Source organism: Rhinopithecus roxellana, chromosome 16 (assembly GCF_007565055.1).
Source record: "Rhinopithecus roxellana isolate Shanxi Qingling chromosome 16, ASM756505v1, whole genome shotgun sequence".
In the NCBI taxonomy this organism is placed as follows: Eukaryota; Metazoa; Chordata; class Mammalia; order Primates; family Cercopithecidae; genus Rhinopithecus; species Rhinopithecus roxellana.
Window position 1 is genome coordinate 24,920,874 of NC_044564.1, and position 27,663 is coordinate 24,948,536.

At 42.2% G+C, this 27,663-nt stretch overlaps 1 protein-coding gene across 1 annotated transcript in view; it reads left to right on the top strand.

Annotated features, from left to right (window-relative positions):
* UBAP2 (ubiquitin associated protein 2) overlaps positions 1–27,663 on the top strand; it is a 136,985-nt gene that overhangs the window by 39,295 nt on the left and 70,027 nt on the right. The window contains exons 3-6 of the mRNA XM_010385759.2: positions 13,501–13,578; positions 16,042–16,152; positions 23,986–24,139; positions 26,316–26,393. Coding sequence (XP_010384061.2) covers positions 13,501–13,578; positions 16,042–16,152; positions 23,986–24,139; positions 26,316–26,393 — 421 coding nt within the window. The remainder of the gene's footprint in view (positions 1–13,500; positions 13,579–16,041; positions 16,153–23,985; positions 24,140–26,315; positions 26,394–27,663) is intronic.

Consider the following 27,663-nt stretch of genomic DNA (forward strand, 5'->3'; position numbering starts at 1 on the left):
TTGCGGTGAGCGGAGATGGCACCATTGTACTCCAGCCTGCACAACAAGAGCGAAACTCTGTCTCAAAAAAAAAAGGAAATATATGTCATTTATTTTTCATGTGTTACATGGAATATTTACATACATAAAGAGATTGTTCCCTGCTGGGCATGGTGGCTCACTCCAGTAGTCCCAGCACTTTGGGAGGCTGAGGTGGGAGGATCGCTTGAGTCCAGGAGTTTGAGACCAGCCTGAGTAACATAGTGAGATATGTCTCTACAAAAATTACAAACTTCTTATACTATATGGTAGGATAAGTGCTTGAATCTATTGGCTTACCAATTAATAAAAAACATTTTGAACCGGGACACGGTGGCTCATACCTGTAATCTCAATACTTTGGGAGGCTGAGGTGGGAGGATTGTTTGAGCTCGGGAGTTCAAGACCATCCTGGGCCAAATAGCGAGACCCTGTCTCCATAAAAAATATTTTTTAAAACATTTATAAGAAAAAAACCTTTATGACCGGGTGTGGTGGCTTGCATCTGAATCCCAGCACTTTGGGAGGCTGAGGCGGGTGGACCACCTGAGGCCAGGGGTTCGAGACCAGCCCGGTCAACATTACAAAACTCCATCTCTACTAAAAATACAAAAATGAGCTGACCGTGGTGGTGTGCACCTGTAATCCCAGCTATTTGAATGGTGAGGCACAAGAATCGCTTAAACCCAGGAGGCAGAGGTTGCAGTGAGCCGAGATTGTGCCACTGTGCTCCAGCCTGGGTGACAGAGCAAGACTGTCTCAAAAAAAACCACCAATATTTTAGGGAAAAATTTGGAATAATTCTAAGAGTTGTAAAAAAGTTGCAAAGAACGATAGAGATTGATATATTCACCCAGCTATCCTAAATTTTAACTTTTTTTTTTTTTTGAGACAGAGTCTCGCTGTGTCGCCAGGCTGGAGTGCAATGGCAGGACCTTGGCTCACTGCAATGTCCTCCTCGTGGGTTCAAGCCATTCTCCTGCCTCAGCCTCCCAAGTAGCTGGGACTACAGGCACGCACCACCGTGCTCAGCTAATTTTTGTTTTTTTTTTAGTAGAGACAGGGTTTCACCATGTTGGCCAGAATGGTCTCAATCTCTTGACCTTGTGATCCTCCTGCCTTGGCCTCCCAGAGTGCTGGGATTATAGGCAGAAACCACTGCGCCTGGCCACCTTTTTACATTAAGGATTGCCTAACCTTTTCTGTAAGCTGTTAGATAGTATATATCTTACGCTTTGCAGTCTAGACATGATCTCTGTTGCATTTTTATTTTATTTCATGTTTGAGATGGGGTCTCATGTTGGTCAGGCTGGTCTGGAACTCCTGACCTCAGGTGATCTGTCTGCCTCAGCCTCCCAAAGTGCTGAGATTATAGGCCTGAGCTACCCATCAACCTGCCCAGTCGATGACAGAGTTTTTTTTTTTTTTTTTTTTTTTTTTTGAGACGGAGTCTCGCTCTGTCACCCAAGCTGGAGTGCACTGGCCAGATCTCAGCTCACTGCAAGCTCCGCCTCCTGGGTTCACGCCATTCTCCTGCCTCAGCCTCCCGAGTAGCTGGGACTACAGGCGCCCGCCACCTCGCCCGGCTAGTTTTTTGTATTTTTTAGTAGAGACGGGGTTTCACCCTGTTAGCCAGGATGGTCTCGATCTCCTGACCTTGTGATCCGCCCGCCTCGGCCTCCCAAAGTGCTGGGATTACAGGCTTGAGCCACCGCGCCCGGCCGATGACAGAGTTTTTAACTTCTTTTGTGTTATGTTTTTATTGCTTCCACACAGAATCCTGGTTCAAAGGGAACCAGAAGGTGGTAGAATTAGATTATCCCAAAATTACTAATTTTCTGTGTCCCACTTTTTTTTTTCTTTGAGATGGAGTTTTGCTCTCATTGCCCACACTGGAGTGCAATGGCGTGATCTCGGCTCACCGCAACCTCCACCTCTTGGGTTCAAGCAGTTTTCCTGCCTCAGCCTCCCTGGTAACTGGGATTACAGGCATGCCCCATCCCCGGCCCGGCTAATTTTGTATTTGTATTTGTATTTTTGTTTTTTGAGATGAGTCTCGCTCTGTTGCCAGACTGGAGTGCAGGGGCGCGATCTCGGCTCACTGCAACCTTCACCTCCCAGGTTCAAGCGATTCTCCTGCCTCAGCCTCCCAAGTAGCTGGGACTATAGGCATGCGCCACCATGCCCAGCTAATGTTGTATTTTTAGTAGAGATGCGGTTTTACCATGTTGCCCGAGATGGTCTTGATCTCTTGACCTTGTGATCCACCCGCCTTGGCATGCCAAAGTGCTGGGATTATAGGAGTGAGCCACCACACCCTGTCTTGTGTCCCATTTTTGTGTATAGAACATTCTAAGAATAGCAGTACTAATACTAACACCATGTTTTCCCCATTCTTACCCCAATCTCTCCCTCTCCCACTCCCAATACTGTTTTTTTTTTTTTTTTGTTTACCAGAGTTCTGGGTATGGAGAAATTAGGGATGATCCTTTATTTCAGAGGCCTCCATAAATGTTAGCTTGTTTTTATAAAGTATCATCAGTGGCATCAGGATTTGATGCACTAAACACAAATGTTTATGTTTTCCCTGCTGGTCTGTATCAGTCTTTCTTCCTGTGTATCTTTTCTGAATTTAGAAATTTTAACCTTATTCAAGCTGTATTTCAGTTGGCTTGAAATCAACTGATAGAGCAAATATCTAATCAAATATTTTTTGCATCTTTTTTTTTTTTTGAGACGGAGTCTCGCTCTGTCGCCCAGGCTGGAGTGCAGTGGCGCGCGATCTCCACTCACTGCAAGCTCCGCCTCCCGGATTCATGCCATTCTCCTGCCTCAGCCTCCCGTGCAGCTGGGACTACAGGCGCCCGCCACTGCGCCCGGCTAGTTTTTGTATTTTTTTAGTAGAGACGGGGTTTCAGCGTGTTAGCCAGGATGGTCTCGATCTCCTGACCTCGTGATCCGCCCGTCTTGGCCTCCCAAAGTGCTGGGATTAGAGGCGTGAGCCACCGCGCCCGGCCTTTTGCATCCTTTTTTGAGGGAACTTTGGTTCAGTTCATTTGGGCTTTATTTTGAACTCGCCTCCCGGATTCAAGTGATTCTCCTGCCTCAGCCTCCTGAGTGGCTGGGATTATAGGCACGTGCACCATGCCTGGCTAATTTTTGTATTTTTAGTAGAGACGGTGTTTCACCATGTTGGTCAAGCTGCTCTCGAACTCTTGACCTCGTGATCCACCCGCCTCGGCCTCCCAAAGTCCTGGAATTACAGGCATGAGCCACCGTGCTTGGCCCTCTTCTTTTTTTTTATTTCAAAAAATTTTTTTGAGACTCTGTCGCCCAGGCTGGAGCGCAGTGGCAGGATCTCAGCTCACTGCAAGCTCCACCTCCCGGGTTCATACCATTCTTCTGCCTCAGCCTTCCCAGTAGCTGGGACTGCAGGCGCCCGCCACCACGCCCGGCTAATTTTTTGTATTTTTAGTAGAGACAGGGGTTTCACCGTGTTAGCCAGATAGTCTTGATCTCCTGACCTCGTGATCCGCCCGCCTCGGCGTCCCGAAGTGCTGGGATTATAGGCGTGAGCCACCGTGCAGGCCCCAGCTCTCTTCCTTTTAAAATAATTGTGTTGCCGGGCGCGGTGGCTCAAGCCTGTAATCCCAGCACTTTGGGAGGCCGAGAGGGGCGGATCATGAGGTCAGGAGATCGAGACCATCCTGGCTAACACTGTGAAACCCCGTCTCTACTAAAAAATACAAAAAACTAGCTGGGCGACGTGGCGGGCGCCTGTAGTCCCAGCTACTCGGGAGGCTGAGGCAGGAGAATGGCGTGAACCCGGGAGGCGGAGCTTGCAGTGAGCTGAGATCCGGCCACTGCACTCCAGCCTGGGCGACAGAGCGAGACTCCGTCTCAAAAAAAAAAAAAAAAAAAAGTGTCACTAGGATGGTTCAGCATATGCAAATCAATGAACAGGATGCATCTCATTAAGAAAAACAAGGACAGGCCGGGCACGGTGGCTCACGCCTATAATCCCCGGTCCCCGGCACTTTGGGAGGCCGAGGCATGCGGATCACGAGGTCGGGAGATGAGACCATCTTGGCTAAAATTGTGAAACCCTGACTCTACTAAAAATTAAAAAAATTAGCCAGGCGTGGTGTTGGGTGCCTGTAGTCCCAGCTACTCGGGAGGCTAAGGCAGGAGAACGGCATGAACACGGGAGGCGGAGCTTACAGTGAGCCAAGATCATGCCACTGTACTCCAGCCTGGGTGACAGAGCAAGATTCCGTCTCAAAAAAAAAAAAAAAAAAAAAAGAAAAACAAGGACAAAAAACATATGATCATTTCAATAAACATTGAAAAATGTATGTGAAAAAATTCAACATCCGTTTGTGGTAAAGATTATCAACAACTTGAGTGTGGAAAGAGCATACCTCAAAATAATAAAAGCTATTTCTTTTTGAGACAAGGTCTCCCAGGCTGGAATGTAATGATGCGAATGTGGCTCACTGTAGCCTCCACCTCCTAAGCTCAAGAGATCCTCCTGCCTCAGCCTCTCGGGTAGCTGGTACTACTGGTGTGCACTACCATACCTGGCTCATGGTTTTTTTTTTTTTTTTTGAGACGGAGTTTCGCTCTGTCGCCCAGGCTGGAGTGCAGTGGCCGGATCTCAGCTCACTGCAAGCTCCGCCTCCCGGGTTCCCGCCATTCTCCTGCCTCAGCCTCCAGAGTAGCTGGGACTACAGGCGCCTGCCACCTCGCCCGGCTAGATTTTTGTATTTTTTAGTAGAGACGGGGTTTCACCGTGTTAGCCAGGATGGTCTCGATCTCCTGACCTCGTGATCCGCCCGTCTCGGCCTCCCAAAGTGCTGGGATTACAGACTTGAGCCACCGCGCCCGGCCATGTTTTATTTTTTGTAGAGACAGCCTCTCACCAAGTCACCCACAGGGCTGGTTTCAAACTCTTAGGCTCAAGGGATCTGCCTGCCTCAGCCTCCCAAAGTACTGGGATTACAGACATGAGTTACTGCACCTGGCCTCACTTCAGCAGAGTACTAGAAGTTCTAGCCAGAGCAAATAGGCAAGAGAAGGAAATAAAGGGGTTTAGATTGCAAAGGAAGAAGTCACAGTATATTCTTATTTATAGATGACATATTGTATTTAGAAAAACCTAAAAACTCCACCAAACAACTGTTAGAACAGAAATGAATCTAGTGAAGTTGCAGGATACAAAATCAACAACAAAATTTAGCCTTTATATATATCAACAGCAAAACAGTTGTACTCTGTCTACATTGTTTAGGTACTCATTATATAGTATATGCTTCCCCTTTAGTCGTTTAGTATTAGTTCTACAATAATGATATGTTTAGTAGTCACTGTCAATACTTTAGTCAGTTTCTCTAGTCATTTTGATTGTCTGAACCCATTGGTTTTGTTGATTCCTCTGGAAAGGATTACGAGAACAATATTCCTTCTGTTCTTTGGTGGTGTTCACAATTTATACCTTTTATACTTGCGTAGAACATCAGTTTTGTTGGCTCTAAGTGCTAGGCCCACATTTTCTTTATGTATCTTTTTTTTTTTTTGGGACAAGGTCTCACTTGGTCACCCAGACTGGAGTGCAGTGACACGGTCACGCTCACTGCTCCCTTGACCTCCTGGGCTCAGATAATCCTCCTGCCTCAGCCTGTTGAGTAGCTGGGACCACAGTTGCATGCCACCATACTAGTTTGTTTTTGTATTTTTTTTGTAAAGATGGGTTTTGCTGTGTTGCACAGGCTGGTCTCAAACGCCTGAGCTCAAACAACCTGCCTGCCTCAGCCTTCCGAAATGCTGGTATTACAGGTGTGAGCTGTGGTGCCTATCTTATTTTTTTCTTGCACAAAGCATTGCTCTTGACAAGTTTGTTGATATTCTAATTTCATTCTCTTCTGGGTCTCTTGCCATTTCTGCCTAGTTGTCGTGTGGATGCTTGTTCTTTTAGAGTCTAGTTCTTCTTTTTTTTTTTTTTTTTTTTTCTTTTTTGGATGAGTCTCACCCTGTCTCCCAGGCTGGAGTGCAATGGTGTGATCTTGTCTGACTGCAACCTCTGCCTCCCGGGTTCAAGCTATTCTCCTGCTTCGGCTTCCCAAGTAGCTGGGGTTACAGGTGCACGCCACCATGCCCGGCTAATTTTTTTGTATTTTTAGTAGAGATGGGGTTTCACTGTGGTGGCCAGGCTAGTCTTAAACTCCTGACCTCAAGTGATCTGCCCACCTCAGCCTTCCAGAGTGCTGGGATTACAGGCATGAGCCACCATACCTGGCCAGAGTCCAGTTCTTAAACTAAAGAATGTCTTAGTGTGGACTGATTAGTTAGGGATTGATATTCTCAAGTACAATGTATTTTCATTGACATATTTACACATTTTTTGATTTGTTTTCCAGACATTTTTCTTAAATTTTAGTTTTAAGGATCTATACTGTATTTTTATTATTTGGCAGCTTATTGTCCATAGCTTTAAGTTGGGTTGTCTTTTGCCTATCTTCAGTGTTTGACACTTTGCTTTCTTTTCTCCCATTCCTATTTTTCTCTTCATTTCTTTTTCCTTTTCTTTATTTCCTTTTTACAGGAAAAAAATTTGCCCAGTTTTATTCTCTGTTATCCTTCAGGCATTAATTGTTAAGTTTTATATTCCTTGTAGTTTAGACTCCATTTTCATATTTCATATTCTTTAATTATTTCTTGAGTTCTGTAATTTAAAGAAGAAATAGAAAAACTTAGAGATATGTTATTCTTTTATCAGATTTTTTTTTTTTTTTTTTTTTTTGAGACAGGGTTTTGCCCTGGCTTCCAGGCTTGAGTGCAATAGCACGATCTGGGCTCAGTGTACCCTCTGCCCCCCAGGTTCAAGCGATTCTCACACCTCAGCCTTCCAGGTAGCTGAGACTTGATTCTTGTGCCTCAGCCTCCTGAATAGCTGGGATTTCAGGGTCATGCCACCACGCCCAGCTAATTTTGTATTTTTAGTATAGATGAGGTTTCACCATGTTGGCCAGGCTAGTCTTAAACTCCTGATCTCAAGTGATCCGCCTGCCTCGGCCTCCCAAAGTGCTGGGATTACAGGCCTGAGCTACCATGCCTGTCTGTTGTTTTCAATGGGATTTAAGAAAAAGCTGATGCAAGAAGTGTCTGATTTTTAAATTTTTTGTAGAGATGGGGGTCTCACTATGTTGCCCAGGCTGGTCTCCTCCTGTCTCAGCCTCCCAGAGTGCTGGGATTATAGGTGTGAGTCACCGTGTCCAGCCTTAAAATTTCCTTTATTCTCCCTTTTTTTGTGACCAGGTTGTTCTGTCACACAGGCTGGAATACAGTGGCGCCATCTTCGCTTACTGCAACCTTGACCTCCTTGGACTAAGGTGATCCTCCCACCTTAGCCTCTGGGGTAGCTGGGACTACAGGCACTTACCACCATACTTGGCTAATTTTTCTGTTTTTTTTTTGTAGAAATGAGACTTTGCAGTCTTAATAGTGAGCTGAGAAATAAAAATTACACTAAATATAGGCCATTTTAAGTAATTAAATTAGCTTTTTAAAAAAGTTCATTATGCCCATTTTGGGAAAGGTTTTGAGGAGGCAGGTTCTCTTATTTGCTGCTCATTGAGTATATATCTTTACAGCCTTTGTGCAGAGCATTTTTGTGGAGATGATTTTAAATTCCTTTTAACACTGGTAGACATTTATTTGACCCTGTAGTTTTACTTCGTTGTATTCATTCTTAGAAAGCTGTCATTGGTGGCTCTTAACTGTAATCCCAGCACTTTGGGAGGCCGAGGCAGGCGGATCACCTGAGGTCAGGAGTTCGAGACCAGCCTGACCAACATGATAAAACCCTGTCTCTACTAAAAATACAAAAATTAGCTGGGCACTGTGGCATGTGCCTGTAATCCCAGCTACTCGGAAGGCTGAGATACTGGAATTGCTTGAACCAGGCAGGTGGAGGTTGCAGTGAGCCGAGATTGTGCCACTGCATTCCAGCCTGGGCAACAAGAGTGAAACTCAGTCTCAAAAAAAAAAAGAAATCTATCTTTGGCCGTGCATGGTGGCTCATGCCTGTAATCCCAGCACTTTGGGAGGGCAAGGCAGGAGGGTCATTTGAGGTGAGGAGTTCAAGACCAGCTTGAATAACATGATGAAACCTCATCTGTATTAAAAATAGTAAAAATTAGCTGGGCGTCGTGGTGAACACCTGTAATCTCAGCTACTGGGGAGGCTGAGGCGGGAGAATCGCTTGAACCTGGGAGGTGGAGGTTGCAGAGAATCCCTTGAATCTGGGAGGCGGAGATTGCATTGAGCCGAGATCACGCCACTGCACTCTAGTCAGAGCAGCAAACAAGACTGTGTCTCAAAAACAAAAAAAGCCTGTCCTTGATGTGTGTGCTGATTTGGGTATAAGAATGGACCTCGGCCTGCCGCAGTGGTGCACACCTGTAATCCCAGCACTTTGGGCGGCCAAGGTGGGCAGTCACTCAAGGTCAGAAGTTCAAGACCGGCCGGGCGCGGTGGCTCAAGCCTGTAATCCCAGCACTTTGGGAGGCCGAGACGGGCGGATCACGAGGTCAGGAGATCGAGACCATCCTGGCTAACACGGTGAAACCCCGTCTCTACTAAAAATACAAAAACTAGCTGGGCGAGGTGGCGAGCGCCTGTAGTCCCAGCTACTCGGGAAGCTGAGGCAGGAGAATGGCGTAAACCCGGGAGGCGGAGCTTGCAGTGAGCTGAGATCCGGCCACTGCACTCCAGTCCGGGCAACAGAGCGAGACTCCGCCTCAAAAAAAAAAAAAAAAAAAAAAAAAAAAAAGAAGTTCAAGACCAACCTGACCAATATGATGAGAACCCCGTCTCTACCGAAACCAAAAATTAGCAGGGCGTGGTGGCATGCCTGTAGTCCCAAGCATGAAAATTGTTTGAATCTAAGAGGCGGAGGTTGCAGTGAGCTGAGAGCACACCACTGCAAGGTAACAGAAGGAGACTTCGTCTCCAAAAAAAAAAAAAAAAAAAAAAGGATCTCTGGCAGTGTTTTTGTAGTAATAAAAATTTGTAGAGTAAGAAAGATACAGGCCGGGCACTGTGGTTTACACCTCTAATCCTAGCGCTTTGGGAGGCCGAGGCAGAGGAATTGCTTAAGCTCAGGAGTTCAGTACCAACCTGGGTAACATGGTGGAGCCTTGTTTGCCTTGTTTATACTGAGAACAAAACATTAACCAGGTGTGGTGTTGTGCGCCTGTATTTCCAGCTATTGGGGTAAATTGGTGGGGGTGGGGGTGGAGTGCCTGAGGTGGGAGGATTGCTTGAGCCTGGGAGGCAGCTGTAGTGAGTGCTGATTTTGCCACTGCACTCCAGCCTGGCCAACACGGTGAAATCCTGTCTTAAAAAGTAAGGCCGGGCTCGGTGGCTCACGCCTGTAATCCCAGCACTTCAGGAGGCTGAGGTGAGCGGATCATGAGGTCAGGAGTTCAAGACCAGCCTGACCAACATGGTGAAACCCGGTGTCTACTAAAAATACAAAAATTAGCTGGGTGTGGTGGCGCGTGCCTGTGATCCTAGCTGCTCAGGAGGCTGAGGCAGGAGAATTGCTTGAATCTGGGAGGCGGAGGTTGCAGTGAGCTGAGATCATGCCACTGCACTCCAGCCTGGGCAACAGAGCGAGACTGTCTCAAAAAAAAAAAAAAAAAAAAAAAGTAGCACCTATGCAGTGGATTGTCATGTAGCATTAAACCTGATATAGATATTCATAATAAGTTGTGTGTTTGTGAGTGATTCTACGTGGTAGTATGTTAAATATTCTGTTTTTGATAAAAGAGGAAAATGGCCAGGTGTGGTGGCTAATGCCTATAATTCCAACTCTTTGGGAGGCAGAAGTGGGAGGATTGCTTGAGTTCAGGAGTTTGAGACCAGCATGGGCAACACAGTGAGACCTTGTCTCTACCAAAACAACAACAACAACAACAAATTAGCCAGGCATGGCGGCTGCCATGGTTGCTACTCAGGAGGCTGAGGTCAGAGGATTGCTTGAACCTGGGAGGTCGAGGCCTTGGTGAGCTGTGATTGTGCCACAGCATTCCAACCTAGGCCACAGAGTGAAACCCTGTTTTTTTTTGTTGTTGTTTGTTTGTTTTTAATGAAAAAAATATGAATACCAAATACATAAATAGTTTTGGTGTTAGATGGTCACCTTATGGATTTTTCAGTTTTTCTTTTGTTTGACATGTAAAGCTTATAATTTAAGAAACTTTAATGATGGGAAGGGATGAACATCAGTGGTGCTTGGATTGGAACAAGGCTACCTGAATCTGCTGGATAATGAGTATGGTACATTTTTTAGGTTTGAAACACTGGGAGCAGAAAATAATAGTATTAGGGAAAACAGGCAAACTCTTCATACAGGCTTCTTGCAGCAGGGACACCAACAGTGTACTTTCATTTTGTGAAAATTGATTATATGAATTGGAGTTATCTTGTCATACCCAACTAAATTTAGAGTCAGTGGACCAAGGGTTACAGTAAAAAAGTGCTTGTGGCACAAAGTGCTTGCCCAGGGATTATATTGCTAGCCAGCTGCCACAATGACATGCTGTAACCTTAAATCCAGTTTTACCTACTAGCTGTTGAGATGAACTCTTGTGACTCTTAAGTCTGGTTTTACCAACCGTCTTCACTCACCAGTCAGAGCTTACCAGCTCCCGAAAGCTTTAGTAGTTCCAGTGAGTTTTCTTTCAAAACTAGGTCACATTTATTTTTCTAATAAAACTCCCAACCTTCTTTGGACACACTGGAGGCCACCCTAGTATATATGTATGTATGTCCTGGATTGTAATCCTACTTATATATTCTTCCCAAATAAAACCTTTTTTAGTTAGAGATTTGTTTCTCTCTATATTTTTGACTTTAACAGTTAATAACAAGTTGCCATTACTCCAAACCCAAATGTATAATGTGGAAATGCCATCTTTTAAAAACTCATCTCTTGCTTTGCTTTTCCCTTTTACTTCATCTAGTTATCACAACATTAGTGCTCTTGGCTGTGGCACTGGGATTTCTTGGTTGGTTATGGTTCAGGAAAATGATTGTCTGATTTAGGGATAGTGAGAGTATATGTAAGGTCCTTACATGTATAGGGAACAATTGTGGTAATTTTTAATAAGTGTAGACATTGAATTTCTGTATCAGTGTCTTTCTGGGTATAATGTAGCAGTACTGCGGCAGTTAAACTGAGGTCTCAGCAGGCATAGGTTGGGATGAACAGGCCAAAGCACCTGGAGTTTGTATAATCACCCACCCACATGGCCTGGAAAGGCCTTTTGAAAAGTGCTTTAAAATGCAAAAAATGTCAACAACTCCCCCTTATCCCACTTTAGTCAAGATTATTTGAAATGAGTGTATATAAAAAACTGAGAATAAAAGCTGTCTATTAGTTTCTTATGGCTTTTTTTCCTCTAAGATCTTTTTGTAAACTGTTCAGCTTTTTAAATATTTATGTTGGGAGTTAGTATAGACTTGGTTAACGAGGCAACTTAAACTATTTTGGAGTAATTTTTGATTTAGTAGACTGTCGTACAGAGATGATACAGATTGTTCCTGTATATTCCTCATCTAATTTCCCTGTTATAATAATTACAGTACCTTTGTTAAAACTAAGAAACTAGAGTGGCACATTGCAAAATCACTCCACAAATGAATAACTTTCTTTAGAACTTTTCTGATTTTTTGTTCCTAAAAACATCAGAAAATGAAACGTAGTCAGTAATGTGATTGAAAAAATATTTTGAGTGAGAAAAGTAACTGGAAGTAAGTTTTCTGCAAATAGACAGATGTGGTGGTGCACACCTGTAATCCAAGCTACGTGGGAGGCTGAGGCAGCAGGATCTCTTGAAGTCAGGAGTTGGAGGCTGCAGTGAGCTATGATGGCATCACTGCATTGCAGTCTGAGGGGACAGAATGACACCCTACCTTTAAAAATTAAATAAATACATAAATAAAAACTTTAAGAAATTGTGATTTAGGCCGGGCATGGTGGCTCACGCCTGTAATCCCAGCACTTTGGGAGGCCGAGACAGGTGAATCACCTGAGGCCAGGAGTTTGAGACCAGTGTGGCCAACGGGTGAAACCCCGTCTCTACTAAAAATACAAAAACTAGCTGGGCATGGTGGTGCATGCCTGTAATCCCAGCTACTCTGGATGCTGAGGCAGGATAATCAGTTGAACCTGGGAGGCTTGCAGAGTCAAGATCGAGGCACTGCACTCCAGCTGGGCTAACAGCATGAGACTCCATCTCAAAAAAACAAAATTGTGAAGAAGGTGACTTTTGCCAGATGCAGTGACTCAGGCCTGTAATCCCAGCACTTTGGGAGGGTGAGGTTGGAGGATCACTTGAGCCCAGGAGTTTGTCAAGACCAGCCTGGGCAACGTAGTGAAACCCTGTCTCTTAGAAAAACAAAATTATTGTGTGTTAAAAAAAAGATAAAGTAACTTTAAAAATATTTTTAGTTTAGCTAAATACAGCTTTTTTTTCCTTCAGAATTAACCAGCATACCTTTTTAGATCTGACAACAGCTTTGTTGACACAAAGTCTAGTTATAAGCCTGTGTCTGGGCAGTTGTTTGCATTACCTTTTAATTTTTCTTTTATTATTTTTTGCCCACCAACTACCTCTAACGGTTTCACTAATTTTTAAGCCTTTTTTTTTTTTTAATTTTTTTTTTTTTTGGGGGGGGCGGAGTCTGGCTCTGTCGCCTGGACTGGAGTGCAGTGGCCGGATCTCAGCTCACTGCAAGCTCCGCCTCCTGGGTTTACGCCATTCTCCTGCCTCAGCCTCCCTAGTAGCTGGGACTACAGGTGCCCGCCACCTCGCCCGGCTAGTTTTTTTGTATTTTTAGTAGAGACGGGGTTTCACCGTGTTAGCCAGGATGATCTCGATCTCCTGACCTCGTGATCCGCCCGTCTCGGCCTCCCAAAGTGCTGGGATTACAGGCTTGAGCCACCGCGCCCGGCCTTTTTTTAATGTTTTAAAAAATTAAATAGAGACAGGTCTCTCTGTGTTGCCCAGGCTAGTGTCGAACTCCTGGGCTCAAGCAGTTCTTCTACCTTGGCTTCCCAAAGACATGAGCCACCATGCCCGGCCAAAAAGATTTCATTATTTTTTGTTCTTCTGCTTTCTTTTGAGCTGATTTCCCCAACCCTGCCAAGGGAAAGAAAATTCAAATAAGTCATATGGCCAGTTAAGATGAACAATAACTTTAGGTCATTTGGTCAAAGGAATGGGTCCTTTATGTTACTTAATTTGATGCTTATTTTTCCTATGGAAACAGGTTGAGAGGCCTAAATTCAGGGTCTTTTATTTGTTTTTACTTAGTGTTTCTAGTGCTTGAGAGCTTTATCTGTTTGACCCAGATTTTGGAATCTAACTTAGGCTTTTGGTTTTCAAATCCTTAACAATTGTATGTACTTTCCAGGCAACAGCTGAACAGATGCGTCTTGCTCAAGTGATCTTTGATAAGAATGATTCAGATTTTGAAGCTAAAGTTAAGCAGGTATGTTTCTAGCAAAGGATATCATCATTTTTGTAATCTGTTTTGATTGTGCTTAAAAAGATAATTTCAGTAAAGATTTTTGTTTTAAAATATTACTTCTAGCTTCTAGTCTCACCTGAAATCTGTGTATTGGATTTTGGACTTGTGATTAAATACCTTTATTGGTGGGCAAGCGAAGGAATTGAATACGTTCACCTACCTTACAATACAATCTTTCTGAGTTATTGGTGTTTACATGTGAACATTGAACCAGACATTTCTGTAAGCACACTGAGATTTTCCTATACATATATACATAGAAAGTATATCTAACGTTTGGCACAGTCTCTGGGAATTTTGTTTAATGTTAGGGATGAACTGAATTACCTTTTAAAAAATTTCTTTTCATAGAGACATGATCTTGCTCTGTTGCCCAGGCTGGAGTGCAGTGGTGCTATCGTAGTTTACTGCAGCCTCAAACTCCTAGGCTCATGCTATCCTGCTGCTTCAGTCTCCTGAGTAGCTATGACGACAGATGTTCATCACCATGCCCAGCTAATTTTTAAAATATTTGTAGAGACAGAGTCCTGCAATGTTGCTTAGACTGGTCTTGAACTCCTGGGCTCAAGGAATCTGCCTTGGCCTCCCAGAGTGCTGGGATTACAGGATTACTGGCCTGAATTGCCATTTCAGACATGGTTGTGATTTCATATTCTTGTTGGAAAATTTTGAAATTAAATTTTAGGGCAATGTCTTCATTTCAAACTTTAATAAGAGGTATTTTTGATAACTTAATCTTAATTTCCAACTCTTCTTTGCTGACTTTGTTTCTTATCAAGATTCTAGAAACCAAGCTGTAACCCTTATCTCAGTGCCAGATATTCCAACTCCTAGTAGATGTCATCTAATAATTGTTCTTTGGAGTAAATGTCTCACAATGAAATCTTGTCTTATCTCACGAGAAATCATAGATTTCCTTCTCTGGAATGAGATCTTCATACAGTTTGAGATACACTTATATATAGTACATCGCCTTTTATCTGAATAGTATAGATAGAGCCTAGGAGTTCAGAGATTTAAGTTCCAACTTTAGTTCTGTCTGTTAGTAATCTGACCACTGGGGTAATTTTGATGCTGACTGTATGTCTTAAAAATTGTATGTTGCAGGCATTCACTTAGTACAGATCATTGATAAAAATGAAACATTTATTAGTAACTATCCAAAGACTGAAGCGTCAGAAAGCTGTAGAGTATGCAGAACTTTTGCTGCTTGATAAAATGAAAAGATGAAAGCAGAGAGGCCAAATGGTATAGTGCAGAGAGCTCTGATTATGAGATCAGGAGGCCTGGGTTCTAGATGGGCTTTGCTATTAATTACCTTTGTGACCATAGACAAATCACTTGATATGTTGGGATCAAGCTATTTTGAACTTCAACTAGTACATACTAAAATAGTTAAATGTAGTTAAAATGCAATAAATATTAAATCATAGGTTTATTCACTGATACTTGAGAAACCTGCATTTTGCCTAGTCTGTGATTGTTCTAGTGATGAAAATGCTAAGTAACTAGTATCCCTTGCTAATGATGATAAACTGAAGAGTTTCTTTCATCATTCCTTCAAGCATAGCACCGTGTTGAAGATCCTTGAGAAGATAATATGTCTAGGAGTGTGTTTTGTGATAGTAGCAGAATTCCACTAGTAAGACTTCAGGGTGTTATATAATTTAGTATGTATATGGAATGATACATATATTTTTTCTTTTTTTGGTGGGGAGACAGGGTCTCGCTTTGTCTCCTGTGCTACAGTACAGTGGCACAATCATGACCTATTGCAGTCTTCACCTCCAGGGCTGAAGCGATCCTCCTACCACCACGCTCAGTTAAGTTTTTGTAAAGATGAGGTCTCACTATATTGCCCAGGCTTGTCTCGAACTTCTGGGCTCAAGCGATGCTGTCGTCTCTGCCTCCCAAAGTGTTGATTATAGGCGTGAGCTACTGCGACTGGCCTTTGAAGTGTTCTCATCCAAATGGTGAAAGCCAATATATGGAATATTGTCCCTGACAAAAAATTTGTATTGGATTTTCCATGAATGGTGACCATGTACTCATATAGTTCCACCTCATATTTAAGTTTAGCAATCCTGTGTCCTTAAATTAAATTTGATTATTCAGATACCTAATCTTGGGTATTCTGAGAATGTTGGTACATATGTATGTGCTGCTGATTAATGATCTGCTCCTTGGTCAACTTGGGGGAAGACTGATTTTTAATTAGATTCTACCAGTGTTAGTGAAAGGACATGCATGGAATGGCCACAAAAAAAATAAGAAAACGTGTTTTCATTGTAAACTCAGAGTCTAGAAGAGGCTATCTTCATGTAGAAGGATTATGTAATTCTGTATTTGTATAGAAGAGTCTTAATATTAACATCAAGTGCCAGTTTTGGGTTGCCTCTAACCATTTTCTGATATATTCACTAGCTTATGGAAGTGACAGGGAAAAATCAGGATGAATGCATAGTGGCCCTACATGATTGTAATGGAGATGTGAACAAAGCTATCAATATATTGCTGGAAGGAAATTCAGACACAGTAAGTATTATTAATTGATTTGCATTGTTTACATTTGTCTACAATTCCGTAGCACATTTTCAACTTCACCTTGGTTGGGGGTGGGGATGGAATGGATTATGGTGCCATTCCATATTTGTTTTAAGTTCCAGAAAGAACGATTACCTGAAAAAACTGTTTTTGTTATGTATGGTTTCTTAATGAAGTCATAGAATCTGACGACTTGAAGGAGAACTTGGTGATCTACTCCAGCCTTACAGTTTCCAAAAATCTCTGGACCTGTGTGTATTTTCACCACCACCCTCACCTGAAAAGCATCTCTTGGCTCTGTTGCTTATGTTTCTTCATCTCAGTCCTCACCTCTAAATACTTCTTACATCTCTAGGATAACAGAAAACCAAGATTGCTGGTATATGTATTTGCTTATGTGGAATATTAAGTTTTCTTTATTTTTTGTTTTGTTTTGTTTTGTTTTATTTCTTTATTTTATTTTGTTTTAATTTTATGTTTTTGAGACAGAGTCTCACTCTGTCGCCCAGGCTGGAGTGCAGTGGCTTGATCTCGACTCACTGCAAGCTCCGTCTCCTGGGTTCACACCATTCTCCTGCCTCAGCCTCCCAAGTAGCTGGGACTACAGGCACCCGCCACCTCGCCCGGTTAAGTTTTTTGTATTTTTAGTAGAGACGGGGTTTCACCGTGTTAGCCATGATGGTCTTGATCTCCTGACCTCGCAATCTGCCCACTGGCTTCCCAAAGTGCTGGGATTACAGGTGTGAGCCACCACGCCTGGCCTTTTTTTTTTTTTAGAATATTGGGTTAAGTTTGGTGAGCTTGCAGGCTCATGAGCTCAGGCCTTGGATTTTAAGAAAGATGCAGCTAAAGCTACACCAGGCACTTGTCAGCCCTAAAACTATGCTCTCTGTGTGTATGTATTTATATTTAAATATTATATAATATAGTTTACATATATATATATATATATATTTATTTATTTATTTTTAGTTTTAGTTTTTGAGACGTAGCCTCACTCTGCCACCCAGGCTGGAGTGCAGTAGTGTGATCTTGACTCACTACAACCTCTGTCTCCTGGGTTCAAGTGATTCTTTTGCCCCAGCCTCCCAAGTAGCTAGTACTACAGACATGCGCCACCACATCTGGCTAATTTTGTATTTTTGGTAGAGACGAGGTTTTGCAATGTTGGCCAGACTGGTCTCGAACTCCTGACCTCAGGTGATCCACCCGCCTCGGCCTCCCAAAGTGTTGGGATTACAGGTGTGAGCCACCACACCTGGCCTGTGTTTATATTTCTTAAATTGAGGAAAGTATTTTAAAGTAGATTAAAACAAATAATGACTCACCTAAAAGAGGATACAAAGATGAACACATCAATAACTGCTTTTCCTTGGAAAATTTAAAACAAACAAACTGACCGTGTCAGTGTTCAGATTTAATTGAAGTCTCATTTTAGGGTCATGCTGCATTAGGTACAAGAAATACAAAACTGAACTGTGAGAAACTGAAAGCTAAAATGACTATATTTTTAGTTGATGTGAAACAAAGAGAATGAATTCTTTTACAGTAAAAATTAACTAATGTGGAAAAGATTTCACTGTTTGAGTGTAGCAGTAATTGTTGGTAAAATTCCATGTAAGAGAACACTGATACATAAGACAAACCACTAAATTTGTGATTTTTTCTGGGGGGGGGAAACCATGTTAAATGATGAATTAAAATTTTGAATAATTTTGGTGTACTGACTTGGGAATAAGTGTCCTGGGTTTTGCAAAATATGGAGGATCTGTTTACCTTATTGCTAATGGATATAGCAGAGCATGGCTTTCAGTTATTTTCAAAGTGAACTGAAGAGCCTAATTGCCCTCTTTGTTTAATAAAAAAAAAAAAAAAAAGAAAAGAAAAATCTTTGGGAATAAACAAAATAATCCAAATTGTTCACTGGAGGGGATCTTTTTGGATCTTTTTATGGTAGAGGTAAGTCCAGACACTATTTTTTGTTGCCTTTCCTTTAGCTGCAGCAGATTTAATTCCTTTTCTCTGGTAGTTAGGTGAATTTTTAAGTCTTTTTTTTTTTTTTTTTTTTTTTTTTTTTGAGGCGGAGTCTCGCTCTGTTGCCCGGACTGGAGTGCAGTGGCCGGATCTCAGCTCACTGCAAGCTCCGCCTCCCGGGTTTGCGCCATTCTCCCGCCTCAGCCTCCCGAGTAGCTGGGACTACAGGCGCCCGCCACCTCGCCCGGCTAGTTTTTGTATTTTTAGTAGAGACGGGGTTTCACTGTGTTAGCCAGGATGGTCTCGATCTCCTGACCTCGTGATCCGCCCGTCTCGGCCTCCCAAAGTGCTGGGATTACAGGCTTGAGCCACCGCGCCCGGCCAATTTTTAAGTCTTAAATGTCCAATTTTCTCTTTCTGTTTTGAGTTTTAACACCCCCTCCTCATTTGGGACAGAACCTGAAGGAGGTTCTTCTAGGCTATGTATTAGAAAGTAAGGCTGACTGGGTGCGGTGGCTCAAACCTATAATCCCAGCACTTTGGGAAGCCGAGGTGGGTGGATCACAAGGTCAGGAGTTTGAGACCAGCCTGGCCAACATGGCAAAACCCCATGTCTACTAAAGATACAGAAAATTAGCCAGGTGTGGTGGTGGGCGCCTGTAATCCCAGCCTCTCAGGTGACTGAGGCAGGAGAATTGCTTGAACCCAGGAAGTGGAGGTTGCAGTGAGCCGAGATTGCAGCATTGCACTCCAGCCCGGGCGACAGTGCGAGACTCAGTCTCAAAAAAAAAAAAAAAAAAAGTAAAGCTGAATTTTTTGTGAACGTCTCTTTGGTTATCTCTTGAACAATTTTATAGTGTGGGCTATATCTGACTTCTTGTTTTCTTCAAAGATAAGAAAATAGCAGATGAAGTTCTGACTATAGTTGTGAAAGAATACACTTGTTCAGGGCTGAGTGGGCTGTGGGGGAAATACAGAAGTAGAGGGAAAGTCTTTGTTTTAGTTGTTTGGTGTTCTGGGTTTTTTTTTTATTAAAACAGTGTCTCACTCCATTGCCCAGGTTAGAGTAGAGTGGTGCCATCATGGTTCACTGCAGCCTCGACCTCCCAGGCTTACGCCATCCTCCAGCCTGCCAAGTAGCCGAGACCACAGGCACATGCCACTACACTTGGCTAATTATTTTTGTATTTTGTAGAGATAGGGTCTCTCTGTGTTTCTATGTTGCTCAGGCTGGAGGAAGTCTTTGAAACCCTGGTTTGTTGAGAACCATTCTCTGGTACATCTTGTCTCTCATACTGTTTGCCTCATCTCTTACCTGGTTGCCATCTGCAGCACCCATGGCTGAACGGCTTTGATTATCTTCCCTTGACTGAGATAAGAGTTAATTGGAGTAGAGTTGACAGAATATAAACACTGTGATGTTGCTAGGAGCAAGAGCATGAAGGCAAACGATTCTAACCTTCCTCTGTGCCAAAGTCTTCTAAAACAAAATTATTACTTGGAAAAGGTATTAAGTGGAATCGTCTGTGATATTTTTAAGGATAAGTTTTTCTTATGTAAGTATATCTGTCACAAAGGAAGATATTGAACACAAGTACTGAACTTTTTGTTTCATCATCATGTTTGGTTGGTGTGACAAAATTGTTTTGAAGTATTAGTCTCTTGCATTAATGTACTTACTGTTTTTAGTAAGTTGTGTTGGTAGTTTTTGGCAAAGGCAAAGTGGTGGGAGAGTAATTTTTGAACTAGCTGGCTTTGAAGACTGCTGTTCTGATTATTACGTGGTGGCTGGGAGGACCTCTCCTCGTTTTCTTCATACCCATTCTACAATTAGCAAAATACCGATAACAGAGGTTGCCAGAAATTCTCTTGGAAATCCTCTATAATTACTTGGTTGACTTTTCAAAGTATGCATGTGTGCATGCTTTGCAGACTTCTGCAAAATACACAGTAATCTTTTTAGTAGTTACTATGGTATTGTAAAGATTGCTTCTTAAAGGTTCTTTTCCCTATTTGCCACCCCCAAATAAGTTGTCTTTGTAGATCTCATAAACCAAGGCTTTGCTTGAGTGGCAGCAGGATGGGGAGGGTGTCTTTTTTTTATTTTTATTTTTTTGAGATGGAGTCTTGCTCTGTCACCCAGGCTGGAGTGCATTGGCATGATCTCAGCTCACTGCAACCTCAACCTCTGCCTCCCAGGTTCAAGCAGTTCTCCTGCCTCAGCCTCCTGAGTAGCTGGGATTACAGACGTCTGCCACCATGCCTGGCTAATTTTTTTTTTTTTTTTTTGAGATGGAGTTTTGCTCTTGTGGCCCAGGCTGGAGTGTAATATCTTGGCTCACCGCAACCTTCTGCCTCCCAGGTTCAAGCGATTCTCCCACTTCAGCCTCCCAAGTAGCTGGGATCACAGGCATGCAACACCACGCCCGACTAATTTTGTATTTTTAGTAGAGATGGGATTTCTCCATGTTGGTCACGCTGGTCTTGAATTCCTCAAGTGATCTGCCCGCCTCAGCCTCCTAAAGTGCTGGGATTACAGGCATGAGCCACTGCGCTTGGCTGCTAATTTTTGTATGTTTAGTAAAGATGGAGTTTCACTATGTTGGCCAGGTTGGTCTGGAACTCCTGACCTCATGATCTGCCCACCTTGGGCTCCCAAAGTACTGGGATTACAGGTGTGAGCCACTGCGCCTGGCCAGGGTATCATTTGCTATATGAAGTGGGGTAAAGTGTTTCTCAGGTGTTTTACAAAGACAGTTGGCCCCTTTATAAAGATAGAGTACCTTTAGGCGAGGCTGTGTAAAGATATACATTGTGTATACATATACTTTATGCCAACTCTTCTGGGATGATTTTTCCAGGACCTCTGGAATTTACTTTTTGTATTATAACCTAAGAGGACTGGATTCTGTTTTACACAGTTGTCTTTTCATATTAGCAAACATAATAAATTGAGTTTGTGCAGTATGGGCATTATTTTCTCTGGCATAGATAGGCTTTATTGTTTAAGTAGAAAATAATTGCAGAAAAATATAAAAGATTACATCAAATTAAACATCCTCACTTAGATAATGACTTATACCACTTCCTTCAGTAAGTACATAGGCTTCTATTTGAACTAAAAAATGTAATTCTATATGCTCTTTGCTGATAGCTCTTTTTTTCTATCAAGGACCTTTTTCTGTATGTACCTATGTAACTGGTAAAATGGCTGCATACTGCTCCTTTTATGGATACACTAGACTACTTAGTCTCCTGAACTTGATATTTTGGGAATCCCCCTCCCCTCCTTTTATGCTGTTGATCATTTTGTCTGCACATAAATGTTTGAACAATTATTACGTTATTGTAATTGAGACAGAGTCTCGCTCTGTCACCCAGGCTGGAGAGAAGTGATATGATCTTGGCTCACTGCAGCCTCCACCTCCTAGGATCAAGCCTTCCAGGTTCAAGTGATTCTCCTGCCTCACCCTCCTGAGTAGCTGCGATTACAGGTGCCTGCCACCACTCCCAGCTAATTTTTATATTTTTAGTAGAGATGGAGTTTCACCATGTTGGCCAGGATAGTTTCCAACTCCTGGCCTCAAGTGATCTGCCTGCCTTGGACTCCCAATGTGCTGGGATTATAGGCGTGAGCCAGTGTGCTTGGACACATTATTTTATTTGAATAAGGGCCTAGAAGTAGAATTGCTGGGTTGAAGGAGTATGCACCAAATAAAATTTGAGTACTAGGCCAAGCGCAGTGGCTTTCGCCTGTAATACCAGTACTTTGGGAGGCCGAGGTAGGTGGATCACCTGACGTCATGAGTTTGAGAGCAGCCTGGCCAACATGGTGAAACCCCGTTTCTGCTAAAATTACAAAAATTCACTGAGTATGGTGGTGTATGCCTGTAATCCCAGCTACTCGGGAGGCTGAGACAGGAGTTATTGCTTGTTCCCAGGAGGTAGAGATTGCAGTGAGCCGAGATCGCACCGTTGCACTCCAGTCTGGGTGACAGAGTGAGACTCTGTCTCAAAAAAAATAAAAATTTTGAGGTACTATTGCTAAGTAACCTTCTAGAAGAGTTACAATAGATGCATGCTCACCAGAACTGTATGATAATACCTGATTGTTTCACCTTAACTATCAGGTGTCAGTATATTCAATCTTCATTATCAAAACTTAGAGGTGGAAAATAATTTATATCTTGTTCATATCCATTTTATATCTAATTAAATATGTGAGTTCATCAGAACTTTGCAGAAGACCAGATACTCCATTTCAAAAAAGTGTTTAGAAGTTGGCTTCCACTGTTATGGAAATAATTCGGCTTATCACCCAAACTGTAGTTTATTAATTTCCAGTGCTAATGTTTAGTTTGGATATACAATGTCAAATTTTGTTTTTCCATAAGATTTTTTTTTTTTTTTTGAGACAGAGTCTCGCTGTATCGCCCAGGCTAGAGTGCAGTGGCCAGATCTCAGCTCACTGCAAGCTCCGCCTCCCGGGTTTGCGCCATTCTTCTGCCTCAGCCTCCCGAGTAGCTGGGACTACAGGCGCCCGCCACCTCGCCCGGCTAGATTTTTGTATTTTTTAGTAGAGACAGGGTTTCACCGTGTTAGCCAGGATAGTCTTGATCTCCTGACCTCATGATCCGCCCGTCTCGGCCTCCCAAAGTGCTGGGATTACAGGCTTGAGCCACCGCGCCCAGCCTCCATAAGATTTTTAAAAAGCATAAAATAGTTACTACTCTTAATTTTGGATGGAGTCATTTCAAATCCCTTCTGAAATAAGGCAGATTATGAATAAGTAAATAGAAACTATTGGGCTAATTTTAGGATTTCTCTGTAACTACCTTGCTTGATAATTTTTATATCCACTTATAGTCAAGAATGTAGTATCTTTCTTTTCTCAGCAATTTGTGTATATATGATATGATTAGGTTTGTTATCACCATTTGGGGAGAGGTAGAGAAGGGAGGTTATATAAATTATTTGACTTCTCACTAGAAGAATTCTTGGGAGATTAAAATTTTAAGTACTTTATAAATTTTTAAAAAGCCCACCAAAACCAAGCTAAACTTTTACTTATCTGCCATTAAATTGTTTTAGATAATTAGTTTGAATAATGGAACAGGCAAGGTTGTATTCCTGGAGCTTTTGGGGCATCATTCTAAGTAATTTTGTGGTCTTTGAATTAATACGTAGATTTAAGGCCTAATAGAGAGATAAGTGAGGTGGTGTAGAATAGGAGCTTGGGGAAATGACATTTACTGTATTCCTAAATTTGCATAGGAAAGGGCTCTATGTTGGGAAAATGTACAGTATTTTGTCAGGTCAGCTAATAGCTGTAATTATTTAGCAACAGGAGCTTAGCAAGAGGATTGTTATCTTTATCGTCAAGAAAGTAGGACTATATGGAAAGAATTTAAATGATAAGCAGGTGAGCTGCAAGCTGTGGGTAGTTAGATTTGAAAGATACATGCATGTGCTGGGCGCGGTGGCCCACGCCTGTAATCCCAGCACTTTGGGAGGCTGAGGAGGGTGGATCACAAGGTCAGGAGATCGAGACCATTGTGGCTAACACAGTGAAACCCCGTTTCCACTAAAAATACAAAAAATTAGCTGGGCATGGTGGTGGACGCCTGTAGTCCCAGCTACTCAGGAGGCTAAGGCAGGAGAATGGCGCAAACCTGGGAGGCGGAGCTTGCAGTGAGCAGAGATCACACCACTGCACTCCAGCCTGGGCGACAGAGCGAGACTCCGTCTCAAAAAAATAATAATAATAAAAAAAGAAAGATACATGCATGTGCCCTTGATAATTATACACACTTGGAATGATAAATGATTAACAGCCGTTCTCTCTGATAGACTTCATGGGAGACCGTAGGGGGGAAGAAAAAGAATTTTGCAAAAGAAAATTCAGAAAACAAAGAGAATAGAGAGAAGAAAAGCGAAAAAGAATCAAGTCGTGGACGTGGAAACAACAACCGGAAAGGAAGAGGCGGCAATCGTGCCAGAGAATGTAAGTACAGACTTTCTCCTCAGTTTTTTCTCTTCTCTTCTTTCGTCTCGAGTGACCCTTCTGTCTCAGCCTCCCAAAGTGTTGGAATTACAGGCATGAGCCACTGCACTCAGCTTTCTCAAATTTTTTCTTAGGAGTTTCCTTACATTCTGAAAAACTGAAAGATTAGTCCATAGCATGCTTATAAATTTGTTTCCTCAATGCAGAATTTGTTCTAATAATTAACACTAGAAATGAGTGGCACCTGAGTAGTTTCATAAGCGCCTCCCATGTGGTTTCATATCAACATTGATCTGGGCTATAGGCAGGTGGTTGTGTAGTGTGTCTTATGACTGCCTTCTGTTATAAGGCAGACACATTCATTAATTTTAGAATTGTGTGTGTGTGGCAAAGAAGGGGCCAGGGGTCATTTACTTACAGTGGATAAAGCTGTTTTTTTCTTCTCCATTTATAGAGATTCATGGTATAGACAAGAGTTAGATTAAGAGAAAAGTTGCTAAATAGGCAGGATTTCTCATAGGCAGGTCTCATTTCCATTAGACCTAGGTTTTCTAGGTTTTGTCACTGTTTATGCAAAACAACCCTATCTGCTCTGGCAGTGTGTCAGTGTAGCTAAGTTATGAAAGAATAAAATGTAAATATTTAACATATCACTCTAGAGACTCTTGCTGTCTCATACATTCCACCGATATTTATTATCTACTATGTAGTAGATACTTTTATAGGCATACAGCAATGAATAAAATAGGTAAAATCTTTGCCCTTCTAAAACTTATATTTTAAAGAAGGTCAAATGGGATGTAACAATAAAGAAGATAAAATATTTTATATTAATATATTTTAATGGTGTTATATAGAAATTATGTTATAGGGAAAAACAAAGGCAGAAAGAGAGATGCAAATTATGGGAAGAGGTCTGTCAAATATAAGTGGGTTGCCAAGGAAAGCCTCACTGGAATTTATGTGAGTCAACCTCTGACAGAGGTGAGGGGAGCAAGTCATTCCAATATCATTTATAAAATTTCTGTATTATGTAGAGCTATTAATGCCAATATAGGGATGAGAAAAAGAAAAGACTGCGAGTTGGCATCTTCCGGTTAGTATTCTAGAAAAACCCAATTCTAACACTTTAGTTTTTCTAAGAACTCAGTGTTTTCCTTGGTATTACTATTTTGCTATTCTGTGCCTTTCCAGGCTTTGAACCTAACTAACGAGCAAATTCTGTGATATATTAACGTAGTTGCATAATGGAGGTTGTTTTTTTGAAGCAAAAACTTCACAGCAAGTCCACAAAGAAGAAAGAAAAATCAATATTTTTTTAAATTTATTTTCGGAATTTTCATGTGAATAAGGAAGATGTGATTTCTTTTTCTCTTTTTTTTTTTTTTTTTTTTACTTTTTATTTTGAGACAAGGTCTTACTCTTCCACTCAGGCTGAAGTGCAGTGGCGTGATCACAGCTCACTGCAGCCTTGACTTCCCTGGGCTCAGGTGATCCTCCCACCTCAGCCTCCTGAGTAGCTGGGACTACTAGCTGCACTCCATCACAACCACGCCTGGCTAATTTTCATATTTTTTGTATTTTGTATGTTGTATTTTTACTGAGACAGAGTCTTGCTCACTTGCCCAAACTGGAGTGCAGTGAGGAGATCGCGGCTCACTGCAACCTCTGCCTGTTGGGTCCAAGCAATCTCCTGCCTTAGCCTCTCGAGTAGCTGGGACTATAGGTACATGCCACCACACCCGGCTAATTTTTATGTTTTTCGGTAGAGATGGGGTTTCCTTGTGTTAGCCAGGCTGGTCTCGAACTCCTGGCCTCAAGTGATCCGCCTGCCTCAGCCTCCCAAAGTGCTGGGATTATAGGTATGAGTCTTTGCGCCTGACCAATTTTTGTATTTCTTTTGTATGTCGCCCAGGCTGGTCTCAAGCTCTTGGGCTCAAGAGATCTGCCCCCCTCAGCTGGAAATTAGGAGTGCTAGAATTACAAGTGTAAGCCACTGTGCCTGACCTCATTCAGTTTTTAAGTCACTTATGTTTTTGTTTTTCCTGTTTCTGAACCCGTTGTTTAAATTGTAGCCTGTTTGTCATTCCTTCTTTGCCTTTAATAGGTGCTTGGTAAGGTTACGTACAAGAGGTTTGGAAATGGAAATTTGATTTTTCTGCTCTTTTTCCCCTAGTTAGAGGTGAAGAAAATGGAATTGATGGCAATCAAGTGGACAAACCTTCAGATCGTGGCAAGCGAGCCCGAGGTAGAGGTAAGCTACAGTAAGAGAGAAGAAAATGCTTTCAATTAGGAGGAAGAAGCAGGCAGTTGCTTTGCTGGACTCTCACTAGGGATAGCAGTGTGTTCTGAAAGAATGGCAGGTCGTCTTAAAATCTGATCATTTGTTTACTGATGCCTGTAAATGAACTATTTTGTGTTATGTAGTTTTGAAGAAACCAAAGGGTTGTTTTTGGATGAGCTGAGAAAGCCCTTTCTATGAATAATTTAAAACTTAAAGCTCTAACCGAAAGCGTTGACAAATTATAATTGTATTACATTTGGAATACAATGCAATAGGGTTTTTAAAACCTTACTCTAAAAAAACTTTATTGCTAAAAAAGGCTATGTTCATTTGAGCCTTCAGTGAGTTGTAGTCTTTTTGCTGTAGTTTTCACTTTCATCTATTTTGAAGTGTATAATACGTAATTGTTAAGTAGTCACCTTACTTTACTGTTGAACATTAGAACTTACTCCCTTTTTTTGGGACAGGGTCTTACTCTGTCACCCAGGCTGGAGTGCAGTGGCACCATCTCAGCTAACTGCAACCTCTACCTCCTGGGCTCAAACAATCCTTCCACTTACCCTCCTGAGTATCTGGGACTACAGGTGCACGCCACCATGCCCAGCTAATTTTTGTATTGTTGATAGACTTGGGGTTTTACCATGTTGGCCAGTCTGGTCTCAAACTCCTGGCCTCAAGTGATCCACCCGCCTAATCCTCCCAAAGTGGTGGGATTACAGGCATGAGCCACCGAGCACGGCCTAGAATTTATTCCTTCTGTGTTTTAACCTATCCACCAATCTCTCTTTATTCCCCACCCTCTATACATGTCACCTTCTCTGCCTCTGGTAACTATCTTTCCACTCTCTACCTGCATGAGATAACTTTTTTAGCTCCCATGTGAGTGAGTATGTGTGATATTTGTCTTTCTGTGTCTGGTTTATTTTATTTAATACAATGTCTTCCAGGTCCATTCATGTTGCTCCAGAGGACATCATTTCATTCTTTTATGACTGAATAGTATTCCAACATGTAAATTTATCACTTTTTGAAATCCATTTATCTGTTGATGAACACTTAGGTTGATTCTCTATATTTGTGAATATTGTGAATAGTGCTTCACTTCAAAATAGCTAGAAGTGAGGACTTGAAAAGTTCTCAACACATAGAAGTGATAAATGCTTATGGTAACGGATACCCTAAATACCACAACTTGATAATTATGTATTCTCTGCATGTAGCAAAGTACTACATGTACCCC